Here is a 14,759-nt window from a genome sequence, read left to right on the forward strand (position 1 = left end):
AGGCACTTTATACAAATTTGACATTGTTCAACTTTTCACGCTTTTAAAACACCATATCTTCCTTTTTTCCTCCACTTCTGCTCCTGATGTCCTCCTTTTAGCCGAGTGGTCAAGCACAAGAGTGCTTAATGAAGAACACGCACTTTAAAGTTCAAGCTCACATGACTTACATACGATGCTGTTTCTTGTAATCTATCTTGTGAATGCCGCTGGCCGTGTGTAACCTTAATTTGCAGTTCACCACTGATAACATTAATAAAACTGTGAAAAATAGTCTTTTAATACACGAACTCACCAGATCATAAATTGCTGTCGCCATAGTTATTCTTCTGGGTAGGTGTACAAATAAATACCCTAGTCAGGTGCTTATAAATTTTGCTTAATCACTATGCAGAGAGCACAGCTCATCAGATGAAGCTACGCTGATTCTCTAAGTTCCACCACGTGCAAGTCGTAAACACGTGACTAGCCGCACGACTGTCAAGCTAGCGTGGCGGGAGAATCGCTAGGTCAGTCGCTGCAGCATGCTTGGTGCACGAGGAACGCCTGTTTGTTGCAGGAACCTGCCGATTCAGTAACCTCTGTGAGTTGAATGTTTTCCCATTAACGATCCTATTTAAGAAGGATAATGGCCCGTCCGGCGATATCACACATTGTGGGAACCTTCTATGGGGTTCTCTCGCTGACTGTGGCGCTAAGTGAGGCCACGACCAGTTCAAAAGGTAAAGTGATGTTGATTTTGATCGACGGATGTCGTTGGGACTATCCGCGGACAGATTCCGGTTTGACAGGATTCAAGAAACTTGCCGAGAACGGCGTCAGGAGCGAGTACGTTACTCCTATCTTCCCATCAAACTCCTATCCCAATTGGTACACACTAGTTACAGGTAATATGGCTTTCCTAACCTCTAGTTAACTCTGTTTTACACATCGGGAAACCTCATCCAATAGGTCACTCAGGCTTTTTATTGAAATATAATCAAAAACAGAGTAAAGGTAATTACTTATTTCGGAATATTTAAAATAAAATATTAATAACTATACTCATTAACGTCCCATGGATATTTTTACTGAAAAAGCTAAAAGTAAATAGATAAAACGAAGTGTACAGGCACCTCTGTTTAGCTGTCACAGTATGATCATTCTAATAGAGGAATTTAATTTTGAATGGAAGCATTTCCTACTTTTTTTCGTGAGGTAAATGAAATGCAACAAGAAACACCCTTTCCACAATAACTAATACATTTTTTTTTTTTTTTTTTTTAACCAATTACCAAGCGTATAGCAGTACCATTCGAGTCCCATTGCAGTATTTGCGTGATAAGTATTAATAGTGTTAGTATTAATAGTGGCAAATGATGAAATAGAGCAAGGTTATACAGCATCAACAAAATAAAAATAAAAACTTCCATTTCACCTATCCATCCCATCCAACAGTTTGTCTTGTTCTTACTTGAATTTATGACCAGTCTTGTGCATAGTCTGAGCATTACTCATTCGAGGTAGTGAAGCATTACTTATTCGGGGTAGTGCAATACTTGGTAACTCGTTGTGAAGGATGAGCACAATATGAGATACAGATGAAATGATGCCTCTTTCTTAAAGAAAAACTACGATCGTAGTTTTTCTTTAAGAGTTGTCTATGGTGTATCTACGCCGATATTATATAGATATAGTAACGTATTTGTGTATTCATAGCTGAGGAAGAGACACACACAATGTCGAAAGCTCCTGTAAGTATTTCATTTTATTTTATCAAAAGAAGCGAGCGCAGCGAGCAGGGGGCGAGTCCCCTAGTTATTTATTATGATAAAACTGTACTGTTAAACTCGGCAGTGGGATTTGAAATGAATATGTAAAACTTTTGATATTGATTCATCAATTTCATACACACATACAGGCCAAAAAATACGAACCATTAAGACAGTCATAGACAGAAGAAATGCAAATAAATACGAACAGATGTAAACAAAAATGTGAATTGGAGTGATAAAAAGTAAAAAGACTCATTGAGTAAAAAGATTGCACAGGCCTTTTTGACTGCAGCAATCTGAATCCAAAATGGAAAAAACGTGTGATCTGTCAGACTGAAAAAAAGTCTTATCGTGGGTGCACGCTTAACAGGAACCACGATTCAAGAAACAAAAGACAAAAGCATCTTTTGTCTTCTGTTTCTTTTACTCAAAAGCATATTTTGTCTTTTGTTTCTTTCTTTTACTCAAAAGCATCCGTCTCAAACGTTTTTAATGAGTGGAAAACAAGCAAGCGGTTCTTCCACATCTCAAAGGCGTAAAAGTGGCAGAAAAATAATACTTAAAAGAGCGAAAGCGTCATACTCCGAGGAGGACTTTACGGGAAAATAGGACATTCAGTGTGCAGAACTACCCTATTTCAATCCGTGCCATCAGGCGGGCTGGCCATAAGACTTACGGGGGAAATCCCGGTGGGCCGAAAGCCGATGGAGGCCGCTGTGATATTTAATATTACACTCTCTGACTTCCGATATATTCTATTGTTTTCCACGGTAAGAATTTTTGACCCAGTCCGTCTCTGCGTACCATGCGCAAGGAATTAAATGAATTGGGTATTCATAGTGGCCTGCCTATTCGGAAGTCCCTTTTTTCAGAAAAATCTGAGAAAATCGTGATTGGACAATAGAACAATGGAAGAAAGTCATGTGGTCAGACGAATCGAATCACACTTTGTTCTGCACTGATGGTAGGCAGAGAGTGTGGCGAGAACCTTACGAAGCGATGGACCTGCTTGGCTTAAGACAACCTAAACATTGGAGGATGACACATGGTATGGGGGATTGTTTTGTTGGCACGGACTGGGTCCGTTGGTACTGATGGAAGGTCGAATGCCATCCAGGGAGTACCTGAATTTTGTATCGGATCTATTGCACCCTGCAATGTTACACTTTTATCCCGAAAGTGATGGTCACTTTATGGATGACAACGCAACAGCGCATCGTGCTAGAATGGTTCGGAGAACATGACTCGGATTTCCACCATCTTCTCTGACCACTCCTCCCCCACATTACCTACTGAGAATGTATGGAGATCTATTCGGAAACGAAGTCTCTTCCTTCAACTTTATCGCAGCTACGCCATATCTTGCTGGAAGAATGGTTACAATTAGAACAAAACACAATAAAACACCTTATAGAATCCATGCAGTGCTGCACACTTGCTGTTATTCGAAACAAAGAGAGCCCGATTCGATACTGAATAAAGGTGTGTATTTTTTTGGTCAGTGTGTGTTTCTGGCTGCATATATCTCTGGTTCCAAGAGGGCATCTTCTTTATCTGACAAGAGAAGCAGCTGAGTTGAGTTATTCTAGTGTAAAGGAGGGTTCAATTTGTGCAGTTGTGTATGCATTGTTCTAGTATACTGTACATTCATGCGTGTGTGTGTGTGTGTATTCTTTCGAACACACACACTCACGCACGTTGTTTAGAAACCAACACCAATTTTTTTCAAAATCGGTAATGGTGTCAGGCAAGGCTGCATTTTGTCACCTGACCTTTTTAATTTTTATACAGAAGATATCATGCGTGAAACTTTGGAATATTTAGGCACTTGCATCAAAATTTGAGGACGGAAGATAAGCAATCTTCATTATGCAGATGATACTGTGCTAATTTGCAATTCCAAGGATCATCTTAAAGAAACTCTGAGAAGAGTATGTGAAGCGAGTAAGAAAAAAGGACTGTTTCTGAATGAGTAAGACTAAAATTATGGTGATTGGTGATAATCTTGGTACCAGTAAAGTGAAGGTTAATGGGCAAGGTATCGAAGACTTGATTACTTAGGGTCAAGAATAAATAAAAATGGCGACTACTCAAATGATGCAAATAGGCGACAAGCAATTGCTAAAACGTTGACACTGATCTGACGAAATTATGGAGAGGTCAAGATCTACCTCTCAAGACGAAACTGAGAATCATTGATTCGTTAATTTTTCAGGTTGCCACTTATGGATGTGTAGGATGGAATTTGAAAAGAGTTGACAGGAAGAAAATTGAGGCATTTGAAATGTGGTGTTATAGGAGAATACTGCGTTTCTTACCTTGATCGAAGAACAAATGAGTAGGTATTAAATAAAATTGGCAAGCCTAAAATTCTTCTTCATAGCATGAACAGAAGAAAACTCAAATACCAAAGAGGGAAAACTTTCTGTTGAAGAATATTGTGGAAGGAAAAATCGTGAGGAAGAGGGGGGCACAGATGAAGACCTGCAACTAAGTGGAAGGATTGGATCAGTAAACTTCTGGGCATGACAGTTTGCGATGCCGCTCGTAGTGCACAAGGTCGATGCAGGTTGGAAGAATATGTATAAATATAGTGCAAATGCATCAGGAATACATAGCTGTATCTGAATAAATCAGATTATTAATAAAACGGCATCGTTTTAAGTTATATCTCATATTGTGAATACCTTCACAACGAGTTGCCATGATATTGCACTACTTCGAATAAGTAACGCTTCACCTAAGGAGAAGACTAATGTTACTTATTCTCAGATGGATACCACCACCCAGACGGCACCGTTTCAGGGCTATTTGATGTATGTATGTGAATATCTACTCGAATATCCACTTGTCCCTATTAGACTTAGAAAAGCAAAAAAGGTAGAGGGAAAGTTATAGTAGGAGTGGAAGAGGAAAAGAAACAGTGTAGAAGAATGAAAGGGACAGTAACTCCTTCAACTCACACCACTCAAAAACTCATAAACTCCTCGAATAGGCAACGCTTCCCCAGTGGAGAAGGTTGTTGTTACCTATTCTTGGAAACTCCGGACATCATCAAGCTCCCCCTAACAGCACTGTTTCAGGGCTATTTGATGTATGTATGTGAATATCTACTCGAATATCCACTTGTCCCTATTAGACTTAGAAAAGCAAAAAAGGTAGAGGGAAAGTTATAGTAGGAGTGGAAGAGGAAAAGAAACAGTGTAGAAGAATGAAAGGGACAGTAACTCCTTCAACTCACACCACTCAAAAACTCATAAACTCCTCGAATAGGCAACGCTTCCCCAGTGGAGAAGGCTGTTGTTACCTATTCTCGGAAACTCCGGACATCATCAAGCTCCCCCGAGCAGCACTGTTTCAGGGCTATTTGGCCCTTCGTCAGTGAGTGGGTAGGTACCCAAGTGATGCAATGATGGCAAAACAGTTATGAAGTATAACTCCACAATATGAGAGATGCCTGATGGTGTATCATGTATTTAGACTCAAGCGTTTAGGGCATAAGCCTCAAGCTATGAAGGAGTCTAGACTATGTATAAATATAGTGCAAATGCATCAGGAATACATAGCTGTATCTGAATAAATCAGATTATTAATAAAACGGCATCGTTTTAAGTTATATCTCATATTGTGAATACCTTCACAACGAGTTGCCATGATATTGCACTACTTCGAATAAGTAACGCTTCACCTAAGGAGAAGACTAATGTTACTTATTCTCAGATGGATACCACCACCCAGACGGCACCGTTTCAGGGCTATTTGGCCCTTCTTCTGGGTGGTGGTATCCATCTGAGAATAAGTAACATTAGTCTTCTCCTTAGGTGAAGCGTTACTTATTCGAAGTAGTGCAATATCATGGCAACTCGTTGTGAAGGTATTCACAATATGAGATATAACTTAAAACGATGCCGTTTTATTAATAATCTGATTTATTCAGATACAGCTATGTATTCCTGATGCATTTGCACTATATTTATACATAGTCTAGACTCCTTCATAGCTTGAGGCTTATGCCCTAAACGCTTGAGGTTGGAAGAATTTGTTGGCCCCAACACCTACTCAGGGAGCTACGTGACTGGAAGAAAAAGAAGCCTGTGCGTGTGTAATACATATGTACATGTATACATCTCTACATGTGGGTATGTCTAAGTGTGTGTGTGTGTGTGTGTATGAATAAACACCACTCAAGTACAATGGAACTGCCCTGAACTTCACCACGTTGAATCTCCAAGTTGTAGCTAAATGTTTTTAACATTGAACAAGGAATTTCTACACCCTTGAGACAATGGGAAATGAAATATTATTAGTATTGTAATAAATCACAATACTGATAAGATAAATATCGAAAATGAAAATATGTGATAAAAGTGTTTTGTCTGTTTACGTTATATACAAAATGTATAAATCTGAATGCTCGTAATTTAATGGCTCAGTTTTATAATTAATACCATATAAAATTAAAAATCATAATTTTTATTGATAGTTTCTTACAAAGCAAATTACAGTGATTAATTTTTATCATTATATATAAAATGTGAAATTAGTAGATTCAAAAAGGGAAATATTACATTTTGCGATATTTCAAACTTTGAACCCGGTGCTGTTCCGGTTGTTGCCGGTCTAATTTTATTATTTATTGGCTTGTAATCTTGGCTATACATGTATTTGGTATTTGCCTTTTATTTAATATATTCGAAATTTTATATACATATTCTTTCATTTATCACCCTTCTTTTTATCTTGATTCAACTACTGTATTGTCCTTGTCCATTTACTTGCTATATACACACTTGCCATATACACACTGAGTGATCACTGAATCATGACACCTACATAATACTGTGTTGTCAACTTAGATAGATAATAGTCACTATTCGGCTAGACATTGACTCCAATTGATGTCTGAAGACATCAAGTGGAGTGGAGTGGAGTCAAATGGAGTGATCTGCAGCCATGCTGCCTGCGCTGCTTTCCACAGTTTCAGCATAGATGACGGTTGCATGTCCATATGCTTCACTTCCGTTTCAAAACATTCCAAAGGTGTTCAACTGGATGGAGGTCAGGCGAGGAGGCAATCAAGATGGGTGATATCTTCACCCTATTCCTCGAACCGACTCGTGCACAGTGCGGGCCCGATGACGCTCTTGCCAGCAAAACATGCTCCATATTAAGCAATCACTGCCACCTGTCTGGATAGTGAGCACCATGCACGATGGCTCCATGGATTCGTGCTGCTTGCGCCACGCACGAAGGCATCCATCGGCGTGTTGACCCATGTATTTGGACTCATCCTACCAGCACAGTCTTTCAGTGTCATGTCCTCGTGGGTAGCATAGTCGGTAGGACCGCCGTCCTCCCCACACCAGGTGGAAAAGACCTGAGTTCGAATCCCGTCGATGACGGGAGGAAATTTTATGGGCCATTTTCCCAACGTGGCTGAGTTAGTCGGTCTCAGGCCAGGGTAGCATGATTTTTTCTCCCGGTAACTCGGGTTTTTCGTCCAGCAAACAAAAAATCGACCTCAGAACACGCAATTTACAGACAATATACACGGAGCAACATGGCCTTAGTCGCCAATGCTCCTGAAACCCAATAACAACAAAAACAATCTTACAGTGTCCGACCAGTATACTGACACCACAGCATTCGCCGTCGACGATGATCAGCAGTGAGAAGAGTGTCTCTTGGGTCGTTTGCTGTAGAAATCCATACGTCTGAGTGTGCGGTGCATCGTCATTTGGTATATTGTTCTTGCATTCCCCATATTGTATTGTGATGTCAACAGTTACACAGTGACCTGCCATTCAGCCCGTTATAGTGAGCTGCATCCTTCGCTCATCAAAAACATCCATCTTGCGTAATCCTTTACAGTTCTGTTGGCAGGAGGTGGTTTGACCCCTTCGATACCATTTTTTGTACACGTTAACCACAGTGGGCCATGAACAACCGACAAAACATGCCGTTTCCAATATATGCCGATGAGCCAAAACATTATGACTAGCGAGTCGTTATGCAAATCGAAGCAACTGCAGGTGAACTACGGCGCGTGCGCAAGTCGGGACACGGTATAAAAAACACCTGATACTGAGCTCCATTAATTAGTATTACTCTTGTTCTTCAGATGGGAAAGGCAGCGGTTAAGCGAGTTTGACAAAGGCCAAATTGTAATGGCCAGACGACTGGATCAGAGCATATCCGAAACGGCACGACTAGCGGGATGCTCACTGTAAGCCGTGGTTAGTATCTACCGAAAGCAGTCCGAGGAGGGAAAATCCACGAACCGCCGGCGAGGTGTTGAATGACCACGGCTCATTGATGCTCGAGGTCAGCAAAGGCTCTCCCGCATGGTATGTGGCAACAAAAGGGCGACTGTGGCGCAACTCGCCGGTAATTGGAATGCTGGTGACGGGAATAATGTGTCACAACACACAGTACATCGAACTCTGCTGAAAATGGGGCTGCTTCGAGTGCCCATGCTAACCATGGTTCAACGGCGACAGCGCCGGTGAACCGCCGGAGCATCGAAACTGGACCTTGTGTGATTGGAAGAAGGTCGTCTGATCCGATGAATCACGTTTCCTATTGCACCATGTGGACGGCCGGGTACGTGTGCGTCGTTTACCTCGGCAAGTGATGGCGCCTGTATGCACCGTGGGACAAAAACAAGCTGGTGGCGGCGGTGTCATGTTTTGGGCGATGTTCTTCTGGGAACACTGTCATCCTGGGTCCAGTCATCCATGTGCCGGGCACTCTGACATCGACCACCTTCCTAAACATCACCACAGGGCGAAAGTGGGGAAACGTTACGCCTCAGTAGGGGTCCAGCGGCTAAATGACCACAACAACGGTATACGACACTACACATGTACAATATCCATACACTTTTAAATCTCTGGCATTTCCAGCATCATTGCTGCCACAACGAAAGCTACTTGGAGATGGGGGAACCACTGGTGTCGCTTGACACTAAATACACTTTACACTTTTTACCTGCCGACCGGGAAAGCCAAGTGGGTAAAGTGCCTGCTTGGCAACCCAAAGGTCGCGGGTTCGAATCCCGCCTTGGGCTTGGATCACAGCAAAATGCAAAAACTTTGGGAGGTGCATTATGGCTACAGAAGCCGATGCGCCAACACCTAACAAAAAAAAAAAACACTTTTTACCTAAACATCATTGCTGACCAGGATCCTTTCATGGCAACGTCTTCCTCTCTGGCGGTGCCGTCAGAGGGGAAGGATTTCAGCAGGATAATGCGCCATGCTACACCGCCCGGATTGTTCGAGACTGGTTCGCAGAACATGAGGATGACTTCCAGGTATTGCCCAGGAAGCTTTATTTTTTTTATTTTTCTTCGCTTTATTTTTTCTTCATATTTGTGTGACTATAATATAAACAACCAAAATCCGGCAGATTCCAAGATCTAGCAAGGATCAGTTCCCAAGGTTCCGGATTTGAAAGGTTCGATTGTAGAAAAGGTACCAGAAAACCTTAAAATTTGGTATACAATCCCAAGAAAAACGTTATACTAACTAAAAATAAAATTTGTAGACAATATCCTAATTCTTTAGTAGTCAAAACCTGAACAAATGCTGTCTCGGAAAGTAATTCAATTCAGTCTAGGCGCTTTAACAATTTATCTATTTTTAATAGTTAAAAAAGCGTAACTTCAGGGGATGTTTATTGGATGTTTGGATGCAAAAGTACTTGAACACCTTTAGAATTTGGGGAAAATTAATCATATCCCCCATCGACGTCAGAAATAGGTATCTACTTATGCTAGACGTAAGCAGATCAACCAAATAGAATAGATGAGTCGGGGTGTTCAGCTTGGCTACTTTCAGCAGTAAGTGATCACAGGATGCCATGTTACCAATTAATCTGTTCGTGCCATTGTGCAAACACCCTGAATCAACGGTGGCTGACGTCATCGCCAAATGGGAACGTCGTGGTGCTACTATAGCTGGGAAGCATTTGGGTAGACTGCAGGAATTGACGGAAAGAGACCGGTAGATGCTTAAAGAGTGGTGTGTAGATCCCAGAAATCCTTACCAGAAGTTCAGGAAGGCCACATGAACTGTATTCCCTGTGTAATTGGTACAAAAAATGATACGTAAGGAGCTGCATGGCATGACACTTCGGGAAACAGATGCAGCACGCAATGCACAAACATTACACCACGCAAAGCATTTACGATGAGTCATGCACCCGTCTATTGCACAACCCATTGTAACTGGTCCCCTGAAACCTTAGAAAACTGAGCTATAGAGTGACGAATCACGTACATGGTTTTCCTATCTGATGACAACGTTTGGGTCTGGCGGATACCAAGAAGGTTATTTACCACAGTGTGTCGCCCGAAGAGTGAAATTTTACGGAAGTGCTTCATCGTCTGGGATAGTGTTGGACAAAATTTATTCAAAATAACGATTAAGAATAAAAAGTGCTTTTTTTATTCGTGAATAAAAATAATTTTGTTATTCAAAATGAAACATTCTGTTAAGAACAGTAAATTTATTTATTCGTATACGGTTTCATTTACAGTATTTAAAATTTAATTGTTTATTGGGCGTGACAATTGCACAATGAAAGGAAAAACATTTGCTAATTAAAATTTGATGAAACGAATTCGTCTTCAGCACATTCCTTTTCTCAAGAATTTCATCTGTGAGTTTTATGTGGTGTAGGCAGATTGGTCATGGTGGCGGTTATAATCACTGACATCCTCACTGCAGTTTGAAAAAGTCTAGGGTTCGAATCCCGTCAATGAAGCGAGGAACTTTTATGAGCTTCTTCTCACTTCATGGCTGAGTCAGTCGGATAGCAAAGTCCCCTCCCCGGAAATTTGGATTTTTCTTCCAGCAAAACAAGCAAATCGAGAAATATGAGCGGATGAGTTAGTTCAAAGTCATTCAAGTACAAAGAAGGTGGTAACGATGTATTGCAATTTAACAAAAACATTTTTTAAAAATTTCTAGATATATTTTAATATTAGCTAATTCCTGACCTTCGTTATACACAAAATAGTCAATGAAAAAAGCGTTTAGGGCATAGCCCTGAAACGGTGCCGTCTGGGTGGTGGTATCCATCTGAGAATAAGTAACACTAGTCTTCTCCTTAGGTGAAGCGTTACTTATTCGAAGTAGTGCAATATCATGGCAACTCGTTGTGAAAGTATTCACAATATGAGATATAACTTAAAACGATGCCGTTTTATTAATAATCTGATTTATTCAGATACAGCTATGTATTCCTGATGCATTTGCACTATATTTATACATAGTCAATGAAAAAAGAAAACGATATTCTGCATTCTCTGTAATATAAGAATAAACTCTAACTGAAGACTTCAGTCAAACGATGTAATACGCACCGAGTGCTACATTTTTTAGGGAAGCGGGCTATAAGAAATGATAATTAATTAATTTAACTGGTAAATGTATTAATTTATTCGAAGTTCGAATAAAATAACGAATCTGGTCTAGGGTTGATTCTCTTGGCTTGGGCTAGGATCACTAGTCGTCGTCGTTCCTGGAACAACAAATGCCATGCCGTGCATTGCCATTCTGGATAGTACAGCTCTTCCTACACTGTGGAAACAATATGTGAACCGCCCTTTTCTGTTGCAGCAATACAGCATACCATAGTGCGCAGCCTTTAGTGGCCTGGTTTGAAAATATAGGCATGTGAAAGCTTCGCTAGCCTGCCCAGAGCACCGATTTGAACCCCATTGAACACCTTTGGGTTGTATTACAACGTTGGCTTCGGGCTAGGCCAATACGCCGACAATCAGTAGCTAGATTTTCCGATGTGTCGAAAGAAGAATGGACCAGAAATCGCTTTCCTGTTATGGAACGTTGGTTCGGAGTCTATCGACGAGGAGACATTGTGTAATTAAAACAAAAATTCTAATATACTCCGGTATGACAGTAGGTCAGAGGAGTTTACAATTAATCATTCTGACAATGAATATAAGCAACTGTATTTAGCAGTCACGAGAGTTTGAAATACGGTTCACTCAAAAGCGTGTACTTCTGCACCCTCATAATTGACCACTACGCTACGCTGGACCTTAAAGCCAAAGTTGGGACGATACATTATTAAACATTGTGTCAACAAAAGGTTCTTTAAGCATTCGGGTGTCCGGTTACTTTTAGCAATGTAATGTATATAAGAAAAATGATGGCACATATAGGAAGGATATTATTATCTTCAATTTCCATTATGGTTACTCTGGCGTTCTGAGACAAAATAAAGTATCCAGTGTCAGATGCAACGTTCGCTCTAACGCTTTCTAGGAACTGTTAATAATTGGATCCAATCACTCATAAGACGGTTTTAGGATGAAACAAAGGATAGGGGATAATTTACAGTACGTTATCGTTAGAAATTTCTTTCATTGTCGGCTACGTGGAAAGATATTTTTAGTGTAATTATACTCTGGCCTGATCTTAAACAACAAAAGAAACACCTATAATTAATGAAAGTTCTCAGACAACGTTGTTACAGACTACAGACAGAGGTTTTTCACCCTTATAACTGAGAAGACCATTCTACACTTTCTTTTATTTACTTTCACTGATGACCACTATGTTTTGAAAATTTTCCGGATTTACCATTCAATAGTCCGTTTTTAATAAAATCGATTAAAATAACACTTCTTTTTACATCCCAAAAACATTAACCAATAAATTGTCGGTAGAGGAACCAATTTTAGTTTGGCAAAGAGAACTTGGCCTTCCTTTTCAAACATGCACTGAATACTTATTAAACCAGTCTTGCTAAACCTATTACAACTACTGGATGATGTCACCATAGCTATTACGCATCCCTGTGTTTCTTAATAAGTTGCTAACATACCTGTTTCATCTTACACCTTATATTTTTTTTTCCTTCACTGTTCCAGGAAATAAGCTATATTTATAATGCGGATTACCCTACCATATATCCAAATTTTCCTGCTATGTTTTACGAAAGAAACAACTTATTTTACATTTTGTAAGATATTACTTTGACTACTTCTTGGAAATAAACTCAGAGATCGTTTTTCTTGAGCGTTATTTTTATTTCTAAAAATAAATTGTTCTACATGGTTGACTATCCAGCTTGTTGCTCAGCAGTTTACAGAATCAGTTAATAACACTGCCACACTTTCCTGATAACTTCATAGTAAAGCAAGTTCCTAGTAAAAAATTTAGGGAGTCGAAATCAAAACACGCACGTCCGTAAACTGCACAGTCAAACTGATCTAGCGCTACATAATTTAAATCAAATTTAGTTTGTTTTTTTATCTTGTGCATGCATAAATTTTTACACTTATGTATTTCTATTGAGCTTTTCTGCATGTGTAATATTATACACTGAATGACCACTTTTCATGAAAAGGTTTCATGAAATGGAGAACAATAACAACATCACGTGTTCGTATTATGCGATGAAACAGAAAAGCTATCGTCAGTCAAATAACGCCCTCGTGGGTATCATTATTATTATTATTATTAGCAGCCATATGGTGCAAGGAAGCCTGAGGCTTATGCTGCACCAGCCAAAAAAAATTCCAGAGTTACCCTGAGAGAGTGAGAGATTGACAGAAGTAGAAAGGATCATAGTTGGTAGAATCGCCGTCCTCCCCACACCGGACGGAAAAGACCTGAGTGCGAGTCCCTATGATGATGTGAGGAATTTTTATGGCCCCTAAAAATTTTTCAGCATGGTTTTTTCTCCAGGAAACTCGGGTTTTTCATCCAGTAAAGAGAAAATCGACCACAGAACACATGAAATTTACACAATAAATACGGAGCAATATGGCCTTAGTTGCTAATGCTCCTAAAATCCTCCTCCTCCTCCTACTACTACTACTACAGTCAAATAACAATCAAGGGGCATTTCCGACGCACAACTCGTTGTACCCCTGTCACAGATTGAAGCAGACAACCGAACTGAGTTTCACTACTATCATCGAAAAACAAGAAGCTACGGCATAACTTCAGGAATGAGTTCCTCATATGTAGACAATAAAAATATTTTAAATCAACATAGTTCCGGAAATGCTTGGTTTCCGAGTTTTGAAGGTCTATCTATGACACTTAACTGTTAACATCACTTTATAGTAATTGTTCAAAATGTCCACCTTCTGCTGAATACAGGCCTCACATCGACGTCTCATGGACTCACGAAGACGATGCCAAATTCCTGGCATGTTTCGTATTGTCTCACAACCTGCTACAATTCGATTGCGGAGGGTTTCCACATCAGCTACCGGAGTCGAATATTCCAATGACTTTAAATGGCTCCATAAGAAGAAATCTAGTGGGTTTAAATGAGATGAGCGTGGAGGCCAGGCAGTTGGTCCACCTCTACCTATCCACCCACCAGGAAACATTCGATTCAGGTAATTGCGGGCTAGGTGGCTGAAATGTGCGGGAGCGCCACCATGCATGAAGTGTGCTTATATATATATATATATATATATATATATATATATATATATATATATATATATTGAGAAAATTGAGTAGGGGTGTCGCAAAATAAAATAAATTACTTAGGGGTGCCGTTATTAAAAAAAGGTTGAAAACTACTGAGCTACGGTTCCAGTCGGCTCTGAAACACCAGTGGGTGATTGCAAAAAATGTTGCCTGGTTTGACGCATTTCAGTTCCTGATATTACACGCTGATGACAGGACAAGAATCTTGCTAAAACAGCATGATCCGTGGATTCATCCTTCCAAGTGCAAACAATGCAGGTTGGTTGGTGGTATGAGGAGTGTTTTCGGATGCCACAGTTTATCTGTAAATTGTTTCCGACCAGACATATCTCTTCATTCCTTCAGTTTATCAGTCTAAGAATGGATTCTTTCAACAGGACAGTGTTCTCACAAGACCAGAATTTTTCATAACTAGTTTCATGAACATGAGTCACGAGATCTCAATCCTACGCTTGCAACTAGACGTCTTAAAGTGGAGGTGACCCGGACCAGTTCCCATTATTCATGGTAAAAATATGTT

The 14,759-nt window shown here is 40.1% G+C and overlaps 1 protein-coding gene across 1 annotated transcript in view; it reads left to right on the plus strand.

Annotated features, from left to right (window-relative positions):
• Positions 1 to 528: 528 nt before the first annotated feature.
• LOC150091759 (glycerophosphocholine cholinephosphodiesterase ENPP6-like) overlaps positions 529 to 14,759 on the plus strand; it is a 63,233-nt gene continuing 49,002 nt past the window's right edge. Inside the window, exon 1 of the mRNA XM_090376805.1 lies at positions 529 to 887. Within this exon, the coding sequence (XP_090232931.1) occupies positions 629 to 887 (259 nt within the window). The 5' untranslated portion in view covers positions 529 to 628. The remainder of the gene's footprint in view (positions 888 to 14,759) is intronic.

This window comes from Mastigoproctus giganteus, chromosome 1 (assembly GCF_048544385.1).
Source record: "Mastigoproctus giganteus isolate SK-2022 chromosome 1, ASM4854438v1, whole genome shotgun sequence".
Classification (NCBI taxonomy): domain Eukaryota; kingdom Metazoa; phylum Arthropoda; class Arachnida; order Uropygi; family Thelyphonidae; genus Mastigoproctus; species Mastigoproctus giganteus.